The sequence below is a fragment of the Cajanus cajan genome, chromosome 6, assembly GCF_000230855.2.
Source record: "Cajanus cajan strain Asha chromosome 6, NIPB_CcT2T_4, whole genome shotgun sequence".
In the NCBI taxonomy this organism is placed as follows: Eukaryota; Viridiplantae; Streptophyta; class Magnoliopsida; order Fabales; family Fabaceae; genus Cajanus; species Cajanus cajan.
The window spans coordinates 46214005-46238013 of record NC_138522.1 but is presented as its reverse complement, the minus strand read 5'-3'; the positions used below and the strand labels follow the sequence as shown (position 1 = coordinate 46238013).

At 33.4% G+C, this 24009-nt stretch overlaps 2 protein-coding genes across 3 annotated transcripts; one reads left to right on the top strand and one right to left on the bottom strand.

The window, feature by feature from the left end:
* Positions 1-428: 428 nt before the first annotated feature.
* Positions 429-8558, bottom strand: LOC109795654 (P-loop nucleoside triphosphate hydrolases superfamily protein with CH (Calponin Homology) domain-containing protein). Of its 2 annotated transcripts, none has more exons than XM_083077229.1 (20): positions 8367-8558; positions 8157-8258; positions 7804-7961; positions 7307-7453; positions 6859-7114; positions 6227-6336; positions 5870-5941; positions 5342-5431; positions 4994-5068; positions 4389-4470; positions 4026-4121; positions 3764-3937; positions 3572-3678; positions 3180-3355; positions 2880-3044; positions 2533-2783; positions 2195-2358; positions 1351-2003; positions 836-1014; positions 429-717 (listed from the first exon to the last, which is right to left on the bottom strand). In XM_083077229.1, the coding sequence occupies exons 2-20, from the start codon at positions 8221-8223 to the stop codon at positions 647-649; spliced, it is 3093 nt and encodes a 1030-aa protein (XP_082933355.1). In that variant the 5' UTR covers positions 8224-8258; positions 8367-8558; the 3' UTR covers positions 429-646. The 2 variants fall into 2 exon arrangements, with proteins under 2 accessions (XP_082933355.1, XP_082933356.1); XM_083077230.1 differs by having other exon boundaries at positions 6227-6333.
* A 9611-nt stretch (positions 8559-18169) lies between these two features.
* On the top strand, positions 18170-22428 carry LOC109797507 (P-loop containing nucleoside triphosphate hydrolases superfamily protein). Its single transcript, XM_020357563.3, has 6 exons — positions 18170-18466; positions 18548-18767; positions 18852-18922; positions 19811-19907; positions 21342-21559; positions 22021-22428. The coding sequence occupies exons 1-6, from the start codon at positions 18191-18193 to the stop codon at positions 22270-22272; spliced, it is 1134 nt and encodes a 377-aa protein (XP_020213152.1). The 5' UTR covers positions 18170-18190; the 3' UTR covers positions 22273-22428.
* Positions 22429-24009: the final 1581 nt, after the last annotated feature.

Here is a 24009-nt window from a genome sequence, read left to right as displayed (position 1 = left end):
TACTATCAACCAATCACAAATCATAAGATTTTATTTATTTATTCTAATTAGCTCCATAACTCTATCATTATGATTAATTGAATTAGAGTGATGGCTGATGGTGTATAACAAATAAAACCATTGCAAAAAATAAAAATAAAAAAAGGCTGTTTGTGGTCCATTTTAAATCTTTCACTCAACTTAACTTGTCGACCATCATGTGATTTGGTCGCATGGGGATGAAGAAAGGACCTATGTCCAAGACTAGAGCATGTGGGCAACTGGAATTGGACTCCAAATTACGTACAAAACTTGCCCACAATGCGTGCTTCGGTAACCACAATGTTGTAAGTTTAATTCTCTCTTGCATTGATAAACACTGTTTATAAGTCCATGATATATAGTTAGTTATCACCAATTATAGGTTAAAGGATGAACTTGAAACTACATGCAAGAACTTCAAACTTTTTAATTACAAGAATGCCCCTTTGGAAAAGACAGCCTCATTGAAATGTAAAAATTCTAGTATCTACAATACTTTGAAGGCCATCTTTGTACAATGTATCTTGATCCAAAAACCAAAAATCTTCTACCAAAGTGAAGCATTTGTCCTAAACTAAGTCAACAATGTTGGCGTGCTTCGAGTAAAAGCACCACTGGCACTGATCTATAGCCAACGTGTTGCAGTCTTGGTGTCTGAATTGGAAGGAGGAGTTCTAGCATTTGTGTCCTTGTCATCTTCAGATATAACACAAAATCGTGGACTTAATATATTGAATAACAGTATCATGGATATTTCTATCTTTCATATCACTTGAGAAAAATAGGAAATGGCAGTTCTACAGCTTTAACTTACATGCTACTACTGGCTTTCCTCCAAGTGAAGATCTACGTGAGTTTGGCAGTGGTGCTTGAATCCCTGTTAAAGATTGTCTCCTTTTTGACTTTTCAACGGCCGAAATTGGTGATTTTACAGGATTTGTATGGCCAGTTCCCTTGATGGGTGATTTGACTTCAACCTTAATTTGTTGGCTCCTGTATTATTTCATAGTGGAAGATTGTGTAAAACACTGCATCACAATCACAATGAAGCCTAAAACAATAATAAGGTTTTGTTTAGATAAACATCTCCAGATTATATGTGAGAAGAAAATAAGATAGTAAAATAAATTAACTTCTCCATAAACTAAATTCAACTTATGCATAGAAGATTTATCATTTCACTTCTCCAATAACTGAGATGCATAAGATGATTTTAGCATTTGGAATAGTTTAATCCATTTTACCTTCTTTTCTTCTTCTACAAGTACTCTTAACTCTTGAGGAGTGGTTTATCCAAACAGGGAATAATAATTAAAGGTTAAAACTCACCTCTTGTCAGGACCATTGATGAGTTTCCCAATTGTTCTCAACGATCTTCTTATCTGGGATCCTTTTCCATTTGTGCTACCCGCCACCTTAGTGCCATGTGAATCATTTCCATCCATCACTGGTCGTTCAGGTGTTTGAGGCAGTTTAAGAGGATAAACTTGCATCCCACTATTTACTTTTATCGATCTCCTTTGATAGGAAATGCTTGTAGGACTTCGAGGAGTTTTGGCTTGCAACTCTGACCTGGAATTGCCACTGCTGAGCTGGCCGTTTAGTTTCGAGACACACTCTGTATCTTGCATTGGGCGATATTTCTGCAGAGATACCGGCTCGTACTGTAACCCTTTGCTTATTGTATAATCTGGTACTTTTGGTAGTAGACCATCTTTCTTGGTAGTTTTTGAACCTTCCAAACTTAATCTTCTTGAACGTGGTAACAAAGGTGGTGATTTGGCTCCAGTTCTATCCTCACGATTCACAGATTTGTCAGTCTTTGCACCACTGCAGTTCTCAATGCTAAGTCTTCGAGGGCGCAATGGAGTTTTCTCGGACACCAGTGTTGGTTTCTCTAATGGAGTGTGTGGTTCTTTAATTCTGTTGAACATTGCTCTCTGAGCTTCCTTGTTTGCCAATGCAATCTTAAGGTTCTCAACCTAACAATCATAAAAGATAGCGGAAAACTGGATCACTTCAACTTCATTTGAGTTTAGCATGGCTCTCTACACTTAAATTATTACATATAACTATGATACAAGGGACTGTCCAATTCTCAAGCTTAAGAAAAGTTAAGTCGTGCTAGCAGTAATGGAAGTAACCAAATGTGGGTTTAATTAGAGATTCTAACCTGCTCTTTAAGTTGCATAACCTCACTGCTTTCTTTGTTCATTCGGGCTGCCCCCAGTTCCACAGTGGAAACCCGCTGAGCAAACTTTAGAGTACTCACTGTTTCACCAAATGAATCTGCTTCCGGACTCACATGAGCAAACATCAATGTTTTAGCATGTCCACCTAATGCAAAAATTTCCGACAGAAAACACATTTATTAACATCGTATTGTCATATGGTAAAAAATCTCCAAAGCTTTTAGTTGACATAATCTCAGCCTTAAAATATCAGAATTGGAATTCTACAATAGAGAAAAGCTCGAAGAGAGAATGAAAGTGATAGGAACTTAACGTATACCTAAGGAGTCCTGCAAAAGAAGTGTGAGTTTGCTGTTCCTGTAAGGAATGTGAGAATTCTTTTGAGCCAGGGCAGTGATCACATCTCCCAAACACGAAAGAGACTTGTTAATAAATTGTGCTTCCTTTAGTCTTTCCCCTGTAACTTCAGACTTGTCTACTCGTTCACTTCCAGCTAGGTCTACTAAGTGTAGGCAACTGCGAATGGAGTTCCCAGATGTATCTTTGCCATGAACATGCACCGTAAGTACACTGAGACATGAGCAGCCTTATCAGTGACTAAAATAAACTCAACTACTTCATATAGGAAAATGCAATTACCAGGACCCCTGAAAAGCAAAAATTCACCTGTGGGAACGACTACTCCTATTGTTCATTGCAGTTGAACTGACAGCACGATTAACCTCACCAAGTTTCATTAGAGTCATAACATCAGTTGTAGACTTCACTGAACGCAATCTGGCATCAGGAAGGCTCATCCCGTCATCATTGCAGCTCCGGATCTCTAATTTGAGGTTAGTTAAGGAGGCAAATTACAAGCAAATAGTAAGATCAACAAACTAGAAATAAAGTTTATCTTCCTTATCCCTTTAGAACAGCAAAAATGCTTCTAACCCTACGAAATAATGAAAATGAAAAGGATATTTGTTGTCTGTTTTGTCCTCTCCAAGTAGGTCTCTAACTTGTTCATTGTAAATCTCAACCATTTGAACATAAATGTCATACTTCATAATCTCATTCCTTTCATTAGACATTTGAAATAGATCATTAAGAGCCAGATAATTGATTCCCATATCCTTATATGTTCCACCCGAAGGACCACTCTGCAGCAAGAGTTATTAGATGGAAACAAACCGGCTTTCAGTTTCTAATATTATAAACAGTCATTGTTGGTTCTTGCCAATGGTCAAGATAATAGCGAAATAATAATATCTTTCCTAACTGAAATGCAATTTTCATCTTGCTTTATCTTCTTTTAATATCAATTTCAATAAAGCATCCATGGTGAAACCAAAGCATAATCATTTTAAGTATCTTACCATGGTGTAAGTCTTCCCAGATCCAGTTTGACCATAAGCAAAAATACAAACATTGTATCCATCCATCACGGACCTAATTAATGGTTGAGTATCCTTATAAACCTCATCTGAGTACAAAACAGTAAATTTCAGCAAAGAAAAAGGTAATTGAATTGGTGCACAAATTTAGACTGTTAGCTTGTTGAACTCTACCTTGGCCGGCTGTTGGACCAAAAACTCGATTAAACTGAAAAAGTTTCCTTCCATCTTTTAGTGTTTTTGTTGGATCTAAAATGAATAGAGAACCGTCTTCCCCAATGAAATCAACAATATTCTTGGATTCGGCCCGGAATGAGGGTCTAATTCTGCAGTAAACTCGAATATTACCTGAGTGCAAAATTAACTTAAGGTCAAGAATACACAAAAGAAAGTGACCCTATAAATTAAACATAAGAAAAACTAAAAGTACATCAACCTTTCAAATCTTGGACCATGTTGTATAGTCTCCTATTCTCTTCTACTACTCTGTGATATCCAAGAGCTTTAGTTGACATCTCCTGTATTTGACTTCCTGAGTTCATAAAGCAACACAAATGTCATTTTAAATAAACAGGTACACGGAAGAAATTCATCTTTTAAAATATCAATATATTTCTTTAATTTGATCATTATCTTATTAATTGATCATTGTCTTGTTAACTTAAACAACATGAAATCCTCTTAAAAAGTGATGTGGTACAATCATTCAAAGTAAAGAAAAACAACTATATCTTATTTTGCCAACAATGTTGTTAAAAAACAAGAAACTGGCAAAATTAATGGTTATTCTTATTTATACCAATATCATTAAAAAATCCTTGAAACTGTGACTGCATCTCTTCAAACTCTTTCTTAATTTTCAACTTCAAAGCCTTGAGATCCTGAAAAGAAAACACAATTTTAAAAAAACTTTATCTTAATAAATGCAGTAGACCTCTGTTGCAAGCTGTGATATGCATTTTACCAAAATATATATACTTTGGTAACAGAATTAACTCAATACTACCCTTTGGGTTTTACTTGGAACAGAATAAAGAAATAACCAGATTTCTATGGCCTGGCATTAAAAGGAAATAATTCTCTTCATATTTCCTGAATCATTACAGCAACTTTATTCCATCAAATATTACTCTTGTTTATTGCATATCTATTGTGCTGCTTGTGAAGAATTCCAGAAAGTAAATTATGATTGAACATAACCAACTATATGCAATAGAAATAAATTGAAGTTCCATTGAGGGAAAAATGACCATATAAATGTAGTGAAGTACACAGTATTTTGTGAAAATCTTTTCTTCTATTGGTTGAACTGTTTTACCCCCTTCTCAACTCATAGCTTCTAATTTCTAATTAAAACAACTTTAATGCAAAGGTTAAGTGCAAACAAACAGCACAAATGCCTACCAGAAGATCCTTTTCCTGCATGTCTAAAAGATGCACCTGATTGCACTTGCACTTTCCTGGGCAAGCTTGGCAACGCTGTATAAAATGTAAATTGGGAAAATTAAAATTAAAATTTGAGATAAATCATATCAAGTTCTAAATAATATTAATGATCTAAATGTGGTAAAAGTAAACAAAGTTTTCAAATGGGGAAATATTGGGGAAAGCACATTAACATTTCAAACTAAGATAATCATTTTAATTCCTTTATTGGAACAAAATTATTCATTTTATTGAAATTCTCAATGTTTTAACCATCATTATTAACTATTCTAGTATGAAAACTTATTACAGAAAAAACAAAGCTACCTTAGAACTGTCAGGAGCAGATAAAGCATCTGATTGAGTAGATGTGGAAGCGATATGAGGTGGTAAGCTACCCTTTTCTTTAATAAAATCCTTTGGAAAAAATAGCAACCATGTTAGGTCAAAAGGTCTTTTTATTAAATATCATAGCAAAAGCTTAAGCGACAAAGAAAGAAAATATTGACAATAATACATGAAATCATCCTGTTCAAAATCTTCAAGAGGTTCATCATAATAGAATAAGCAAGCTAGCAAGAAAAAGAAATAATGAAATAAACCGATAAGCTTGTGTAAATATAAAAGCATATTTTCATCCTCCTTTCATATGGCTGGCAGGTTGGCTATAACAATGGCAGCTACAGGTGGGGGATAAATTCATTCAGACCACAATATTACTGGTTCTTGGGTTTAAGAAACCAAGTATGATTGTTTACAAATTTTTATCTTAATCCCACATAATTTGCAGCAAGAATGTTACAAAATAATATGACTCGTTAAGAATTAGCATACATCTTATATACTCAAACTAACCTCATGGAAACTTGTAGGAGGCTGTTCCCCATTACAACATGCTATTATTTGATTAAATACTTTTATTGGATCCTGCAGTAAAGACAAAAAATTTAGAAGGGAGATACAAACACTTGACGGCCAATCAATGTATTTATTATTTAAGATATTAATTTTAAGGCAAATGACAACCAGTGCTCCGGCCAAGGATTCAAAAATAGAAAACATTAAATGAAAAGGTGAAACCCTTTAGATTTTTCAGGTGTTAAAAGATATAATTTCATTAAATACTTTTCATTCATTAAAAATTGTTATTTAGGCACTGTTAGCAGACCATAATTTTAATTAAACTTGTTCATTTATATGATTACAACTTACTGCTGCCAAGTGTTCATCACGAAGAGAAGCAATAATGTTTCCATCAATATTTTCTTTGGCATCAAACATACGGTCAACCAGTTGCTTGACAAGTAATTCCACAATTTCTGCTGCATCCAATAAAGGTAATAGAAAGAAAAATAAAATTATCCAAATGCTGTTGAGAATACTGGGACAGTTTATCAAAGTCTAAATTGATAAACTAATAAAAATTGACTGCTCATGCAATATATGTGTGTGTTCTATTTGTCATCAAGTAGAATAGCATTTTTTTTTTCTAATGATGAATAACAATATGTTGGAGTTTTACGAGGTTTTAACTCAAGGATGTGAAGTAAATTAGCTAAAAAATCTTACATGAGTAGAAAAAACAATCAAGCCTTTTGTTCATGGAGTTTAAGCTTAAAAGAACTCCAATCATACATTCATTTCCTTTTCAAACAAATCTTACAATATGGATAAATTATTATTAGAGCAAAAATTTAGAAAGACCATATTAAGACCATTCATTCCAAACTACTTTTCCTCAACTGGCAAACTCTGGTAGTTTAGATTATCCTGTGCAGCTAGCCATCAACTCAAAGATGTTAATCAGATCATACAAATATATTAACAAGATTAAGGAATTAAACCTTCTCGTTTTGGAAAATTATTCTCAACGGGAGGCATTTTTTCCAATGTGGCAGACAAATCCAAGTGCCTACAAGAATCAGAAGGAAATGCAGCTGCAGCTCTTGAATGCATTCTACTGATTGAATGCATAGACAAAGGAGATCTTAAATGTTTGCTGGATCTATTCTGATTGTTCATCTGCTTCAACTCTTGAAACGATTTAAGCGTCAAAATGCAGTTGACCACTTTTGCTGCGGATCCCATCTCTAGTGTATCCTGAAAATAAATAACCAACATACTTGTTCTCACCTACTCATCTATAATCAAAGGCGTGAGCATTATACAAATTTACTATTGCAAATACTTCTTTTCTTTCTCTTTAGATTACACCAATGGTACAAAACAAGCACTGCAGGTAAGGCATTTGGATGAGCATGTGGAAAATGTGAAAGCTATTAAAGAACATACCCTTTCAAGATCAGAAGCTTCAAAAGCCGGAAGCTTTAATTCTTCCATTGCAACCAGAAAATTGCGTACATTTTCAAAATACTGATAGGCAGGCAAAGGCTGTGAATCCCATGTAAGTGATTCTGAAGCCACTTGATTTTCCACAACCTTGTAAAACCATCATCAAAAAACGTCATAAGCACTTGTGGTGAGAAAGAGAGACAATAAAACCCCAAACTCAAACTTCCCAATTTGAACCTGTTATTAGTCAAAAAATTCTCTCTGATTACAGTGACTACATATAATTGAACATTCAATTCAGTGTTGTTTGCTTTTACGTCGTATATGTCAGTTAACATTAAAAGCCAAGCCAAAGGTAACAAACTACGCCAAAGCAACAAATGTTAGCTTCTCTCCAATGTGGATCCAGTTTGATACAAAAAAATATCAAACACGCACGCGCATGTGTGTGTGTATATAAGTAAACACAAATCAGATAGGGGATTGTGATGCAATACTTTAGCCACTGCTCCTGGATGAATCTTGTTAATGGCATTGCAAAGAATCCGACCATTTCTCAAGCAAGAAATAAGTTCTCTCTCGGTAGGCTGGTTGGATATACCAAGAGGACCCACTTGGCTTTCTAGCCATTGAGTTGCCTCATAACGTCTCCAAGCTGCACAAATCATTGTAACATTCTATCAGACAAATCAATAGCACAGGGAAATGGAATAGTAATTCTTTTTTCTTAAAAAAAATAAAAACTTCATCATTAATAATCATGATCATCACCCAGCATAACAACAAGCACACATCTTGGAACACAAAAAGTAAACCCTGGCAAGAGTGACCAAGGAAAACACAAACTGACCAGTCTCCTCAGCTTTTCTTGAAGCCATGTTAAAATCACGAGTCCTATTTCTCGAGCAATCTTCCATGATTAATAAAAAAAAAGAACCCCAAAATTTGGTTCCTGTAGGGTAGTTAAGAAATTAAGAAATGAGAGTGAAAAAACAAAAATGATCACATAAAAGGCATGACCCAAGATGGCATTTTTGTTCAAGAAACCAAAAGCACATACCTAAGTTGAAAAACCAGGGAAGAGAACCCCAAAAAAATGATCTTTTTCTTTTTGGGTGTTCTGCAAAGGGCTCAAAAAGAAACCCAGGAAAGTGAGAGAGTAGAGGAGCAGTGGTTTTCCAGAGTTAGAACTTAGAAATGAGGTCTGGTTTTTGCTTTGGTTCGGATAACAGAGAGAGAGTGGGGTTAGCTTCGGGCTCCGAACCTCAGCTACGGAATCGTAACGTTACATTTTATTTTGAATTCAAATGGGTAGGGCACGTTTTGGGTCCACGAAGCGATTATACTCCGTCCGTTTTGCATACTCAGTCAACACATCCAGCGATGCAGAACTTCTGATTGCAAATACCCGAAATCAGGTCAAAATTTGTGCGTGTATATATGGAAATAAAATAAAAATCTTTACATGTGTATGTGTTTTCGGGTTAAATTGGTAAAACAAATTTATGATTTTAATTTATTTGATCTAATTATTAATTTGAAATAGTTGTAATATTTTATTCTTATACCCATCAACTAAGGCATGTTAATAATATACTCAATAACTATTTTTTTTATTGAAACTTTACAACTTATTCTTTCGACCACACTGTTTATTACTTGTTAAAATTTATTAAAAACTTTAAAAAAAATTATAAATCTCATTTCTTATTTAATAAAATTTATTTGTGAATTTTAATTTAATTTCAAATAAAATTTAACTAAAGAATGTTATTAGAACTTCTCTTATGTAAAAGAAAAACAAAACCCTCATTTTCAACATTTTTTAAATCTTTTCTAGAAGTGTATTTATAATATTCCAAATTTTCAGTTGTAATATTTTTTTTCCATTTACTTTTCATGAATAAATTTATTATTATTTTTAAGTAAATTGAACTGATATAAGAGAAAATAAAGTTATCAATATTAATATGAGAACAATTAAAACAATCTCAAGACTAAAATAAATAATTTAGATTAAAATTTTTAATTAAAGTTATCAATGTTGTCATCCTCGTAGATCTTTTTATATGGATAATGATTCATTAATTTATATTCAATATTTTTTTATAGTTTAGGAATTAAAATGATCTAATGGTATTACTCGCTAGATCAAGTATATAAAATTCATATTATATTAAAATTATTTGATAGTTTATTATATTACTTTATTTTAATATATAAAATGATATTCAAAATACATGTCAATAATTATTGTTAAATAACATATTTAAAAAGTTTTAAATCATTTGAATTTTGATATATAAAGTGTATTATTGTTAGATAATATATATTATAAACAGTTAAAAAATAGTATGAAAAATATATCTTGTAATCAAACGGAAAATATTAAGTGAAAATAGACTCAAATTTCCTAGATAAGATTTCAAGTTAAGCCTTCTGGATTAAAAATGATTAAAAATAAAGACATCCTTAAAGGTGGTCAAGTAAGTTATTTAACAAAAACTAATCATCGATAAGTTTAATATATTTCATATCAATAATATAGTGACTCAGAAAAATGATCACAATTAATTAATGTGTTTTTTAAGATAATTATTGTAAACATAAACAAACTTATTATATATGACAATTTCTACTTGAGTGACAGGTGTAAAATTTTTTTACAAACAAGTTATTAATCAAGTAGTGTTAGACTTAGTCTCCTTAAGCAATATATTACGTTTAAATATTATATATGAAAAAACATGGTTGAAAGAGAGATTTCACACTAAAAATGATTAGTTAAGTTTTCGACAAGAATTAATTATTTACAAGTCGGTTGATATACTTTATACCAATAACATTACTTCATAACAATTACATGATTAAAAAAAATTGTAAAAGATCTTTACCATACAAACTATTTTCTCATATTTTTAACTCTAAATAACGATTAATATGTTTTTTTTTTTTTAATTTACGAGCTACTGTATATATATCATTGTTAAACACTGTCTATGCACAATCATCATACCGTAATAAATAAGTTTAACTCATCATAAAATATACTGAAATTTGAATATTCCTTTCCACTCTTGTGTGCATTTCAGCATTTGCCTCGACAAATTAGTTTGGGATAGAAAAGCTTTTTCTGAGTTTTCTCCCTTACCTCGCACGCAAATTACTCCACCATTTAATATAGCTTGTTTGTAAATGAATATTCTTATATATATCATATTGAATACTTGCATCTTGATTTTAAACAAAAACTTCTAACACCGAATATATAGCATAAATTGTCTCTATATTTATTTACGCTGTGATTTGTTAAATTTTTATACTAATTATGTCATAAATTTTAACTAGTTGATAATTTAAAATTATTTGCATAAAAAATGAACTCATTTTTTTTTTTATATACATAAATTAAACTCTGATGCATATTTTAAAAATAAAGACGAATGAATAAAAGATAGCGGATCAATAGCATGACAAGATTGGTTAATAATAGCCATTTGCGTATAGAGGAAAAGTTTGGTTAACTTTTAAAATAGGGTTGGATCTTGAAAGACTCATTGTCATCCTTGAATGTCTTGCAATATCCATTGAACTAAATATCATGTTCAGTTAGATGCATGATTACTTCAAAACATTATTATAGGTAATATTTTTCTTATTTAGTTGTAATTGCGTAGTTGTGGTAGGTTTGATAGTTATAAGCCCCAAAAATGATGTTCGTGTTTTAGGGTATGCTTTACTATGGATATGCTGGTATTCAATTTGAATCCACTGAGAAACTGGTCGATCGTTAAAATTGATATTTTTTTACTGATTATTTTGATCACTTGGCAATAACAAAATCTATAAAATTTAATGAGTTGATTACTATATTATATAAAATTAAAACTCATATAAGATTTATTCGATTGTTTTAATCAAAGTATATATTCGTGATAATTTACATTAATTACTATAATAATTATGTAGTTTTATTAATTAAAAATATTTTTTTAAAGAGACACATTTAAAAAAATAATAATAATCTTGCGGTGTTGTCACGTAACTCTTATTTAAATGGCAAAATCATAGTAAAATTATATAGGAAGATAATTGATTAGAAATTATACAAATTAAAATGCATTCATATTTAGACGCAATCAGGTTTTATTATAAAAGTATAATGAATACGCTTGACATTCAATAAACTAAAATTTGAAGAAAAAAATAATTTGCAGTCTAATGTTTTGGAAATTTTAATTTTAATTGTTAATACAATTCAGAATTTCTAACTCATTTAAATATGGCCAATGAAATTTGAAAAAGTTTAGAATACATATTTATTTTTAATTTATAAAAACTTATATTATAATTATTTGAACAATGGTTTTTTAGTGGAACTTTTAAATTAACAAAGATATATAAAGCATAAATATTTTGATAAAACATTAAATTTTGTCGCATAAATTTAAATATTTGGAGTGTTTTTAGACATTAAATTTTTTAGTTATACTTTATCTTGATGTTTTTATATAACTATCTTTTAATTGAATTAAAAAAATCAAAATGCGTTCTTAAAAAAATAAAGTTAGTTGCATCTAATAGTTATTTAAGAGGAATCCGATGATATTTTACTTTTAGTAACACTTGTTCATATTCTCAAGCATGCATGGATCTATACAATAAGTCAATAATGCATGTATATTGTGAGATCCCTTTTTTCTTTTCTTTCTCTCTTCACTCTCACTTTCATTCACTCCTCACTACCCTCCTTGTTGATTTCTTTCCCTCTTGTGGTGGCTGAGTTGATTCTTAGGTGCTGAGTAGGTGGTTGTTCTTCCGGAGCCGTGTGGAGACTTCTCAAGCTTCTCATCTTTCCCTTTTCTTCTCCTTCTTCATTGTCTTCTTCGTCCCGGAGCTCGGATTCCTTACACCGAGGTAAGGGAAGCTAGTTTTTGGCTGTGTTTTGTTGAAAATGAGTTCACAAACTCATTTGTGGGTTGATGGTTTGATGATTAATTCAGGCTGAGATTGAAGAAATTCGTTTTCGGGTTTTTCGGGGTTAGGGTGAAAATTTGGGGTTTTGCTTGTTTGTTGGTTGCATGCTGAAAATGAGGTGTTTTTCGTGATACTTGATGAATGTGAACTTTTGGATGGATTGCATGTTGGTTTTCTGGTTGATTTTGCAGGTTTTGAAGAGATTTTCGAAAGTTTGAGGGTTGTTGCTGGGTATCACTTTGGGCGCAGTTCTTCGCGCCGGGCGTGTGACCACCAGAGGGCTCCATTTTGGCAAGCCGCTGGGCGCAAGGATGTGTGCGTCGGACGAGCTTGAGAATGTGAGCCTCTGGATGGCCTACGCCGGGCGTGGTGAGATAGCGCTGGGTGTGATATCAGTGAGTGACATATTTTTTGGGGTTCTGGTTTGGCGTCGGGCGTGGAGACTCCTTGGGAGTCTCTGCCAGAGGTGGCGCCGGGCGCAATTTGTGAGACCCTACTTCCCCTATTCATTTTTTTTCTCTCCCCGACACCCCCCTCTCCCACTCACTCTCCATTTCCCTTCACCCTTACTCTCCTTACTCCTCCCTCCTCACTTCACTAATCTTTCTCCTTGGGGTGTGAATTCAAGGTGTTGTTTCGGGTGTTGAGGACTAACTGAGGCGTGGGTCACTTTCTTCTTCGTGGAGCTTTTCCCCTTCTTCTCCTTTTCTCATTCCCGGAAGTTGCGATCTTCATTTTGAGGTAAGGGAAACTAGTCATTTGGTTTTTCTGGGGTTGAAACGAGTTCTACGAACTCTTTGGTGGTTGAAAATGAGTGATTTTATTGGCTGAGCTGCTGAAACTTTGGGGGTTTTGTGGTCTTGAATCCAAAGTTTGATTTTCTCTGATTTGTGGTTGCATGCATATAAAGCTGGTATCTTTGAACTCCTTGATGAAAATGTGACATTTTGATCCATTTGCATGTTAATTTTCTGTTAAGATCTGCAGGATTGTTGTTCAAAAATGGTGGAGGGATTGTGTTCGCTGTCGCAAACAGCTGAGCCGTTTAAAGGCGCTGAGCGCTTTGGGGGCAGAGAGCCCCTGGAACCAAACGGCTGAGCCGTTTTAAGGCGCTGAGCGCTTTGGGGGCAGAGAGCCCCCTGGAGCCAAACGGCTGAGCCGTTTTAAACCGCTGAGCGCTTTAGAGGCAGAGAGCTAGAGGAGAATCTCTGGAGGCAAAGCGCTGAGCGCTTTGGAGGCGCTGAGCGCCTTTGTACTTTCAAAATTGGACTTTGTAGTCTTCATGAAAGTTGTAGCCTTGGATGTTAGCTTTCCAATGGCGCTGGAATCACTCAAAAAGGAGTTTTAGAACTCCAGATATGGCCGTTTTAGTGAAGAGGGGTCAAGCTATCAGCATTAGTTATAGCTGTTTCGATTTTTAAAATTTTTCACATGGTAGATGAAGGAATTAGGATTTGGGGTCTTCCTGAGAGTTGTAGGAAATTTTCTTATCATTAATATGATATAAGGATGAACATGATAGGAGTATTATGACTCCAGATATTCTATAATTAGTAATGGTTATCGTTTTACAATGAGTGATTATGATAAGTTGAAGGTTGTTTTGGATATGTTTTTTTTTTAATATGCTGATTTATGCTGACTAATATTGATTAATGATGTTGAGCCAAGCTGAGTTGTATGATGTGTTGAAATGTTGTGCTGTGTTGTAATATGCCATGCTGTACTATGCTGAATGGTGTGGTGCTGTAGCCGTTAAGTCGGTGCTGTTGTTTGCCACATACGTGGTGCTGTAATAACTGCTAGCTGGTGCTGATATGTGCCTAATTGAGGGGCCATTATAACCACTTGAGGTGGTGCTGTTGCTGTTGTTGTTGCTGTTACTGCTGCTAAGCAGTGTCGATGTAGCCGCATCGCGGTGCTGATATTGCTGAATAGTATGAGCTGTGCAAATGTGCTATTAAATATGACGACGGACTTAATCATATTACTATGCATTTAATTATAGGTTGATTTTTAAAGTATACTAGCTTACCCTTTGCTGTTTTCCATGTTGTTGGACTGCGATGATCATACTATGTATGGGAGCAGAACAGGAATAGGTGGGCGTCTTGGGATGAATCTCCGGCGGACCTTGGAGCTGTTTTGCTTGTGTGGATATTTTGCTTGTAGCTACTTGGGATAGTAGCATTTGGTTGTAATTTTCTTTGGTGCACTTTAACCCTAGTCATACCAGAACTTTGTATATTTATATATTCTAGATCCTATATTTATATACTTGTTCTATCTGTCTGGAGTTTCTAGTGTACGATGCCGTGTGTAGTGACTAGCCGGGTCGTTACACAATTTATATTACGCCGGGCGTGAGACCCTGAGGAGGTCTCTGCTTTCTTGCGCCGAGCGTGAGGTGAGCACGCCGGGCTTATGAGACCTTGTGAGGTCTCTGCCTCCCCTCAAGCCGGGCGCAATAGGAGTTGCGCCGGGCGTGCTAGCTCCTTGGTACTCTCTGGTTGTGTCACGCCGAGCGCGACCATGAGTGCGTCGGGCGCATATATGTTGTTTCCTTATAAGTTGTTCTATGCTGAGTTGAGCTGTTATTAATGAATGTATTCATGCTGAATTATAATATTGTTGTGCTGTAAGTTGTTTAGCTGTGCTGTAAGACGATAATGTTGTGCTGTAAGCAGTTTAGTCGTGCTGTAAGTTGTTATTGCTGTAAGCTGTGTTGTAGGCCGTAAGGCTGAACTATTGTAGGCCGTAAGGCTGAGCTGTTGTAGGTAGGGATGGCAACAGGGCGGGGCGGGTACGGGTTTCATGATACCAGTCCCCGTCCCCGCAAGTAAAACTCATCCCCATCCCCGTCCCCATACCCGTCGGGTATGGATTTTCATCCCCATCCCCATCCCCGTCGGGTATCGGGTATACCCGTACCCGTACCCGTACCCGTCAATTTTTTTATTTTTTATTTTCTTTTTAAAAATAATATTTTTAAATTATTTTTTTTTATTATATTATAATTATAATTAGGTTATTTTTTATCTCACATTATAATAAATAATCATACATAAAAAAAATATTAAATTTTTTTAATATAATTAAATTAAAAGTGAATATTAAATTAAAAATGAGAACGGGGACGGGTACGGGTACGGGTACGGGGCGGGTAAGTACATACCCGTACCCGTACCCGTACCCGATTCAATATATCGGGTTTTACCCGTACCCGTACCCGTACCCGGTCAAACCGGGTATTCCCCGTCAAAGTCGGGACGGGTTCGGGTATTACCCACGGGTACGGGTATATTTGCCATCCCTAGTTGTAGGCCGTAAGGCTGAGCTGTTGTAGGCCGTAAGACTGAGCTGTTGTAGGAGATCTCCGAGCTGATATGCGTGACGACGCATTGTGTGTTTTATTGGTGTTTATGCTGTATAGCTGATGAGTTGTATGCTGATGATGTGTTGATAGTTGTAGCTGTTTACCATTCATGTATGATATATATATGTATGCTGAATTCTTTTCATTAGCTTACCCTTTGTTGTTTCCATGTTTTTGGACTGCGATGATCATACGTTGTATGGAGCAGAGCAGGGTTAGGTTGGTGAGTGAGGCAGGTCTGCAGCTGGCAGATGAAGTTTTATTTTGTTGTCGTTTTGATGTTTTGGCCACTAGCTTGGCTAATTTGAGCTGTATTTATGTACTTTGTTGTAGACACAGATTTAGATCTGGTATATATATATTCTGGACGACTTTTATATATATATACTTGTTATTTCTGTATGGTGCTATTATATTGTGTAGTGTGTAGTGACCAGTTATATATATATAACAAATTATATAAGATTAATGGACATTTAAGAATGAATTTGTGTTTTTAGTAGTTAATAAGTCGCTAACTAAACAAATAAAAATTTGAAAAGTAAATAAAGCTGATTTTCATACAAATTACGATTATTTTACCTTGTTCAGCTTGATAAATTAACTCATTTTAATTTATATTTTGTATAAATTTATATTTTTATATAAAAAAGTATCAAATAAAATAAGTTTGATAACTTTGGTTCAACTTTTTTCATAATCCAACTACTGATTACATTTTTTCAGGTTTCAAAAAAAAGAGTTTAGCTTAACTTGGTTTGGTCCAATCCAATCCACCAAACCATGAGACAATCTATTTTTGATTACTTAAAGGGGGGTTTAACTTTTTTTATTTTTATTTTTATTTTATATGTAATTATTCTTAAAAAATATTATTCCCTTCCTTTCAAAATAAAAATATTCTAACACAAAAAATGTTCATATAAAATCTTTTATAAATTTTTTTAACAAAGGTTTCTATTTTCCCCCCTATTTTTTTTAATTAGGACGTCATTAAACATAAGTTAATGTTTATAAACAGACCATTAGCTTCATGAATCTGAATACAAAAATTTAAAAAGATTAAAGACTTACATTTTTTATATAATTTATAGACATATTTATAAAAAATATAAAAACAAGGAATTAAACCTTATTTTTACGAATAATTAGATGATAGGTATCCAACAATTTTGTTTTCAGGAACATGCAATTACTTGGTGGATGGGTGGTCTATTCATAGCATGGAAAAATATATTACTCCTTGAGTTGATTGAACATCTTGTGAGAGAGTTGCAAGCTGGAAAACACAAGTTGATGGTGATGAGAGTAATCGTGTTATCCATTGGCTTGTCCAAAACAAAAAAAAAAGATGCTCACACTTATGTTCTGTGTGGGGGTGTCCTTCGTAACCATCATGGAGACTTTATTTTAGGATACCCCTATAACTATAATATGGAATGTTGCATGACCTTAAAATCATTTGCCATAATGGGCACAATGTCAATAAGATTCGCATTGAATTTGGTTCCCAAATTGCAGGTCAACTTACTCTTACAATGTGTGTACGGTGCATCTAAAGAAGATCAACTTGTACCCTCAATATTATAAGTTTTATTTATTTATTTATTTGGATGAGAAAAGGGAATTTTATTTTAATAATTGATTATATTATGCAAGAGACTTTACATAATCAATAAAGAAACTACAAAATTATTAAATGATCACAACATGTATTAATCCATCAAAGTTGGTTTCTTGCTTAAGAATAATGTTTTTTAAGTATCCAACGTACATAATCTCTAAAAACATCTACAATGGTAACAATTTATTTTATTGCTTCTAATGGAACATACTTATATATATATATATAATTTATTTTTGTTTTTTTTACTTTTTCTAACAAATAGCTTTAAACACAAAATCTATATAATAGTAATAACTTTTCAAAATTGTTTCTAATGAGTCCCACTAAAAATTTTAAATTATTATATTTTATTGATAACTTGTTTATTAATTTATAATTATGTTATTTATAATTTATTTAAAGTAAAAAAATTATGAACCTATAGATTATTAATAATTTGACGTCAAATTAAACCATATATTTATATCGAGTGAATTTTGGTTTGAACCTATTGAATAAAAACAAATCAACGAAATTAGGAATTTAGTGAATTAAGAATGTAAAAAATGAGTTGTTTAAAAAAATTGAAGTAGCCTCCTATTTTTTATTTATTTATAAAAATTAACAGTAATATATCTTTTAACGGTACTAAAATTTATTCGCAACCATTTAAATTCTAACAGCAGTAACAATACATGAATTAAAGGCTAATATATCTGTCTGAATAAAAGTAATACATCTGTATATATATTTTTGAGTTTTTAAAGGCCCAACACCGATGTTTCATAAAGCAACCAGTGGGCCATGTTATTTGCATGTATCCATGATGCTTAAAAAAAAAAAAAACAGTATTGGGCTTGGACAAGTAAAATTGTTGAAGTTGAAGTGAAGTAGCGGACACGTAGCGTTGAAAGAAAATTTAGAAATGAGAGGGTTGAAGGGATTGGTGAAGAAAGGGTTAGGTCTGGGAGACATGGCGTTCAACGCCGGCGGAGGAGCCATCAACTGGTTCCCCGGCCACATGGCCGCCGCCGCACGCGCCATCCGCCACCGCCTCAAGCTCTCCGACCTCGTCATCGAAGTCCGCGACGCTCGCATTCCCCTCTCCTCCGCCAACCCCGATCTCCAGCCGCATCTCTCCGCCAAACGACGCGTCGTCGCGCTCAACAAGAAAGACCTTGCCAACCCTAACATCATGCATGTACAATCGCTGCCTATCATCATCACCACCTTTATCGTCGTTTATCTATTCGTGTATTCATTCCGCATGTTGTTGTTGCAGAAATGGACGCATTATTTCGAGACGTGCAAGCAAGATTGTATTCCGATAAACGCGCACAGCAAGAGTTCCGTGAAGAAGCTTCTGGAGCTGGTGGAGTTCAAGCTGAAGGAAGTCATTAGCAGGGAACCTACTTTGCTTGTCATGGTGGTTGGTGTTCCCAACGTTGGCAAGTCTGCGTTGATTAACTCCATTCATCAAATTGCGCAGTCTAGGTTTCCTGGTAAGACTTTCGTGAATTCGCCATTTTAATGAATTGCTAGCCTTTTTTTGGTTGTTGTTGAATTGATGTGGTGGTGCTTGATAGTGCAGGAGAAGAAGAAGCGTGCTACTGTGGGCCCGTTACCTGGTGTTACGCAAGACATTGCAGGATTCAAGGTCTAGTGCTTTTGTTTGTCTCGGCTTTTTATTTCTTTGTACCCATGCCTAAATAATCAAAATTGTATGCGATTGGCTTGAGCTTTATAAGTGTAGCACGTTGCTAGCTAACGAACATTAGTATTAACTTCATATGAAATAAGTCTTGTGTTGTGAAGCCATGTTGGCTATTTCAAATGTTAAGTCCCACATTGCGTGTGTTTGGTGGAACTTTTTAAGTCTTTATAAGTTAGCTTGTGATTTTACCTTAGTCTTACAAACAAACTAGTAAGAGGTTTGGGTTTGTGCATGGCCTCATGGGCTTTTTTCTTCGGGAAATGTCTATCTTAAATTTTGTTATTTTACTTGGTCATTTAAAATTAAATTTTATTCACGTCTCAGGCTTATAGAGTTTGTGATGGTTTGTTATCTCCTTGTTGCTAGGTGTACTAGACACCTGATTTCAACATGTCTTGCATCTGTTTTTGTCTTTATACGTGTCTTTTCAGTGAACTGAATTTTATACTTCGAAAAATCATACCTTCTTAGTATACTCGCATGTACTACATATTTGAAAGTGAATTGTGCCTCATTCTGCTTACCCTTTCTGAAAAGTATTGCAAACCTGCTAACTGCCTTGGAAACAGTTTTTATTTTGTTTCATTAGGATGTGCTTCAGAGATTATATTCTAGTCCATTCATAATCAGGAAAAGTTGTAGTAATTGATTGAATATTTATTGTCTGGCATATAAATGAAAAATTATTTGCAAAAGAGAAGGTAGAAAGAAAACAGTGCTCATTCTATACTTATCCTGCATTTTGTTTTAACTATTTTTGGTCTGTCACGTGTTTCTATTTTGAGCTGATGGTTCCCATAGTTAAACTCTGACTTTGACCTGATGTTTCAGATAGCACATAAACCAAGCATATATGTCCTAGATACCCCAGGGGTTCTGGTTCCAAGTATCTCAGACATAGAGACAGGGTTAAAACTGGCACTGGCAGGTACTAGATCTTTTAAAATGATATATCCTAAATATTTTTTGACATTTAGTATTGTCAATGCATGGCTTTGTTAACTAAAAATAAGTACGCAAATTACATTTGTTTCATCTCCATATGTTTGATTCCTGTGGATTCATTGAAAGCCTATTTAGATCCTTCTGTGGAATGTGAATTATGTACGTGAATTTGAATAGATGCTTTATTTAGATTTTTTCTTCCTCTCAGTTTCCCATGTATCTACAAGCTAATTTGTTATTGTAAAAGTCTGAAAATGGATTACTTTATAGAGTTATGCAATAAAAGTGTTGTTATGAAGGATATGAGCTTTTAATCTGTGTTTCTTATTTCTATACATAGCAGATGAATGAGACTTCTTACTGAAGTCTTGGTGAGCCAACTTTTTTTTACCCCAAAGTTTTAACAATGAAAATGTTGAAATTCTTACATAATATTTTGTAGTTTCTCTAATATTATTCATTATTTGTGTTCTCTTAGTGTTCCTATGTTTTTCTTACAGACACATTGCCTGTTATTAGCAGTCGAGATTCTATCCATCATTATCTCTTTTCCTTTGTTATTAGGAGTCTTTAGAAAGACAGTCAGTATTCAACAAAGGTAATCAATTGTTCTCTAAATTTAGTTTGTCTTAGAATGGGATCTGTCGAGGACTAGTCTGCTTCTCCCAAAGCAATATAGGTGGCAAGAAGGATTCTTCTGCGTCCTGTGTCTAGGTCCTACATTAGGGAACATAACATAAACTTCCAGGATATAGAAGTTGTTTGTAATATTTGCTGAACTCTTGTAGTTGTGGTCCTATTTTTTGTATTATTTCTGTTTAATTTACTTGCACATTAGAAAACCAGTTTTTCTTGTTCTTTATTTCCCTTTTTTTTTTTGTTGGAAAAAGTAATAGGAGGAAGGTGATATATTCTAGTTGATGTCTTTTTTGCACGGGTGCCGCCTTATCTACACAAAAAAATTAATATAAAAGTAATACTGAATTTCATTTCTTCTATAATTTAGTACTATTTAGGTTCTAAATTATTTTCATGGTAACATAAGAACAGGGCTGGTTTCTAGTGTGGATATTACTTTGCCTTTATGCAAAGGAAAAGCATTTTATAACTTCATACACGTGATTCCTGAATGTAATTAGGCATTAATTAAGGTCACTCTTGGACAATGAAACTCTATTGAGGTGGGCATTTTATCCTACATCTTACACCATTATTAATTGATTTTCCCAGATTGGTTTGGCAACTGAATATCTCATTTTCTCATGAGCTCCTTTTTGAGTATGGGGCATGTAACTTACCTTTAAAGGGATCTAGGTGGGGCATCTCCATCTATTGGGTTTCTGAACATGATATTTGTACTTTTGTAGCTTTTGTCCTGGTATATTTTGTCATGTAAACTTGGTTGTTGCATTGATAGGATCTGTGAAAGATTCAGTAGTGGGTGAGGAGCGTATTGCTCAATACTTATTGGCAGTTTTGGATACCCGGGGGACTCCGCTTCATTGGAAGTACCTAAATAATAGAAGAATAGACGGGATTGAATATGAAGCTGAGGAAAATCACGAATATAGTCTGAAAAATCTTAAGCCAAAGAGAAGAAATCCGCCAAACAGATCTGATTTGGTCTATGTTGAGGTAACAAGGAACATTTTTCTGTAGTTATTCTTCTATGCGTAATGGAAAAAGATGCTGGAAATTTTGACAATTGTTTTAAACCCATTTCATTGGGAATCTTTTGGCTTTAGATGATCCATATGGTTTCATTCCATCTATTTGAAAAACACTTAGAAGCCTATAGAAGTAGCAAAAAAACCGTGGTTACTACAAACGGCTGCAGTTTTGTTAAATAAGATGACACACTAGATTAATATGTTCTTGATTTTGTCTGCAAGCACACATTATTTGATTTGTTTTTGGATAGACCTTCTGTCTCCGTTCTTTAGTTCTACTTTGTCTTGCGTCTAAAGTTACCAAGAAAGGTTTTATTAAACGAAGTTTCTAAAATGGAGACCTTGCAGTTTGTGGTGATGGAACTTATCTACATTTCTCACATTTTTAGTCTTTCTTGACTTTCAATTATTCTTATTCTATGATAGGATCTTGTAATGGAAGTTCAACGTGCACTCTACTCAACTCTAACAGAATTCAATGGGAACGTAGAAGATGAAAGTGACTTAGAAAACCTTATTGACCTGCAATTTAGTGCACTACAGAAGGCATTGAAGATACCTCACAAGGCTTCAGAAGCACGGTTAATGGTATCCAAAAAGTTCCTTACTCTATTCAGGACTGGTAAGCTTGGACCTTTCATTCTTGATGACGTCCCGGATATCCAGCCCGTATCATAATGAAAGATTGAATTCTTTTTTCCCCATCCCTGTCTTGTGTATTAGATCTCTCACGTTTCCCATTTGTGCTATCTGTATTATCTTTCGTTCCAAATTTTGCTGTAACTTGTAAATAGCGACGGATTTAATTTAGAAAGAGATTGAACTTCCTGTGAATGTGCCAGAATCAGTTCTCGAGTTTTTTTGAGACGAATCTAACACGTTGCCGATTTTGCACGTGCATCATTTATTTAACTCTTAAGAACTTTAAATTCTCTAGAATTTGAAAATTTCTCATATAAATGTAACCTTAAACATGGTACACCTTTCCTCCCAAAGTGTTGGATAGAAAAAAAAAAAGCTAATAAATGAAAGAGGATAAAAATTTTACAAAAGTAATTCTATAATTAATTTTCTTTGCAAGAATCATTGCAATGCAATAATTAATTTATAAATATTATGAGAGGTATAAATAAAAGAGAAGCAATTAATACATTAAAAAATTAACATGACATTTGTTTTGAGATTTATTTTTTCTTTAAACAGTATACTTATTATGGAATGAAGGTGTAACGTTTTGCTCATGAAAGCAGAGTTCAAAGCATGTATATTACCATCTCCAATTCATAATAAGTATATAGAGAAAAAATCTTAAATCAAGTGTTATTTTAAATTTTTAAAATAAGATTAATCATTATTTTATTTTTTAATTTTATCATTTATATCCTTAAAATAATAGTGTTTAGAAAAAATTGTATTGCATTATTTTCAGTAAAGAAAATTAATAATAAACTTAATTTTTATAGAATTATTATTTTTATTTTTGTATTATTATTTAACTTAGGATGATAGTTATTATGCAATGAGGGAATGTGTGACCGAAGCGTTCAAAGTATGTAAACTTTTGAAGGTTTACCTATAGTGAAATTCTTAAATTTTAATTACCAGACAATGGTGGGTGGATTGTAATCGCAAGCAAATTTTGTGTTTTATTAGGAGTTCAGATTAATTACAGCTAAGCACTTGAACTTAATTAGAATTAGAATGACTTGAGGGTTAGTCTTATAATTGTGGGAACATTCAGGCAAAGGGAAAAACATAATTAGGTTGAGCTTGTTTATTTCGATAAAGTATTAAATTAGTAAAAATGCTAAAATATCTGATCTTCCATTCAATAAGTAACTGATCTAACAGTGGATTACAACTTTTCAACGTGGCAAAGTCTCCCATGCCAGCTTGAACCTTACTTTAATATTTGTGTGGAAGAATCCATTTATCTCGGAAACATGGGACTTTTGTGAAATTATGTTAAAAAAAATTGAGGAATAAAATTCAAGCAAAAGTCATTGAGAAACTTGCAAAATTAATACTTAGATTGTAGAAATAAAACTGTTTAACCATATTATTATTATTATTAGCATAAAAAAGCTATACTGTCTTCGTGAATTTTTTTATAAATAAAATTAATAAAAATTATGTAATCGTAAGTGGTGTTAGTTAAAGATATAGGTAAAATGAAATTTATAGAAAATAATAAAAAAGTTTGTGATTTATATATATAAAAAAAACAGTTACATCATTACAATTTACAAGTTTAAAACTAAACAAAAATTGTGTATAAAAAAAATTCAATCATCTTTATTGTAGTTTTTTTTATTTTTTTTTTATTTTTATTTTTTATTTTAAGAATCCTCTTTATTATAATTGTAAATTATAGACTATTACATTAGCTGTTTAGAAATATACGTTGTGAAACAA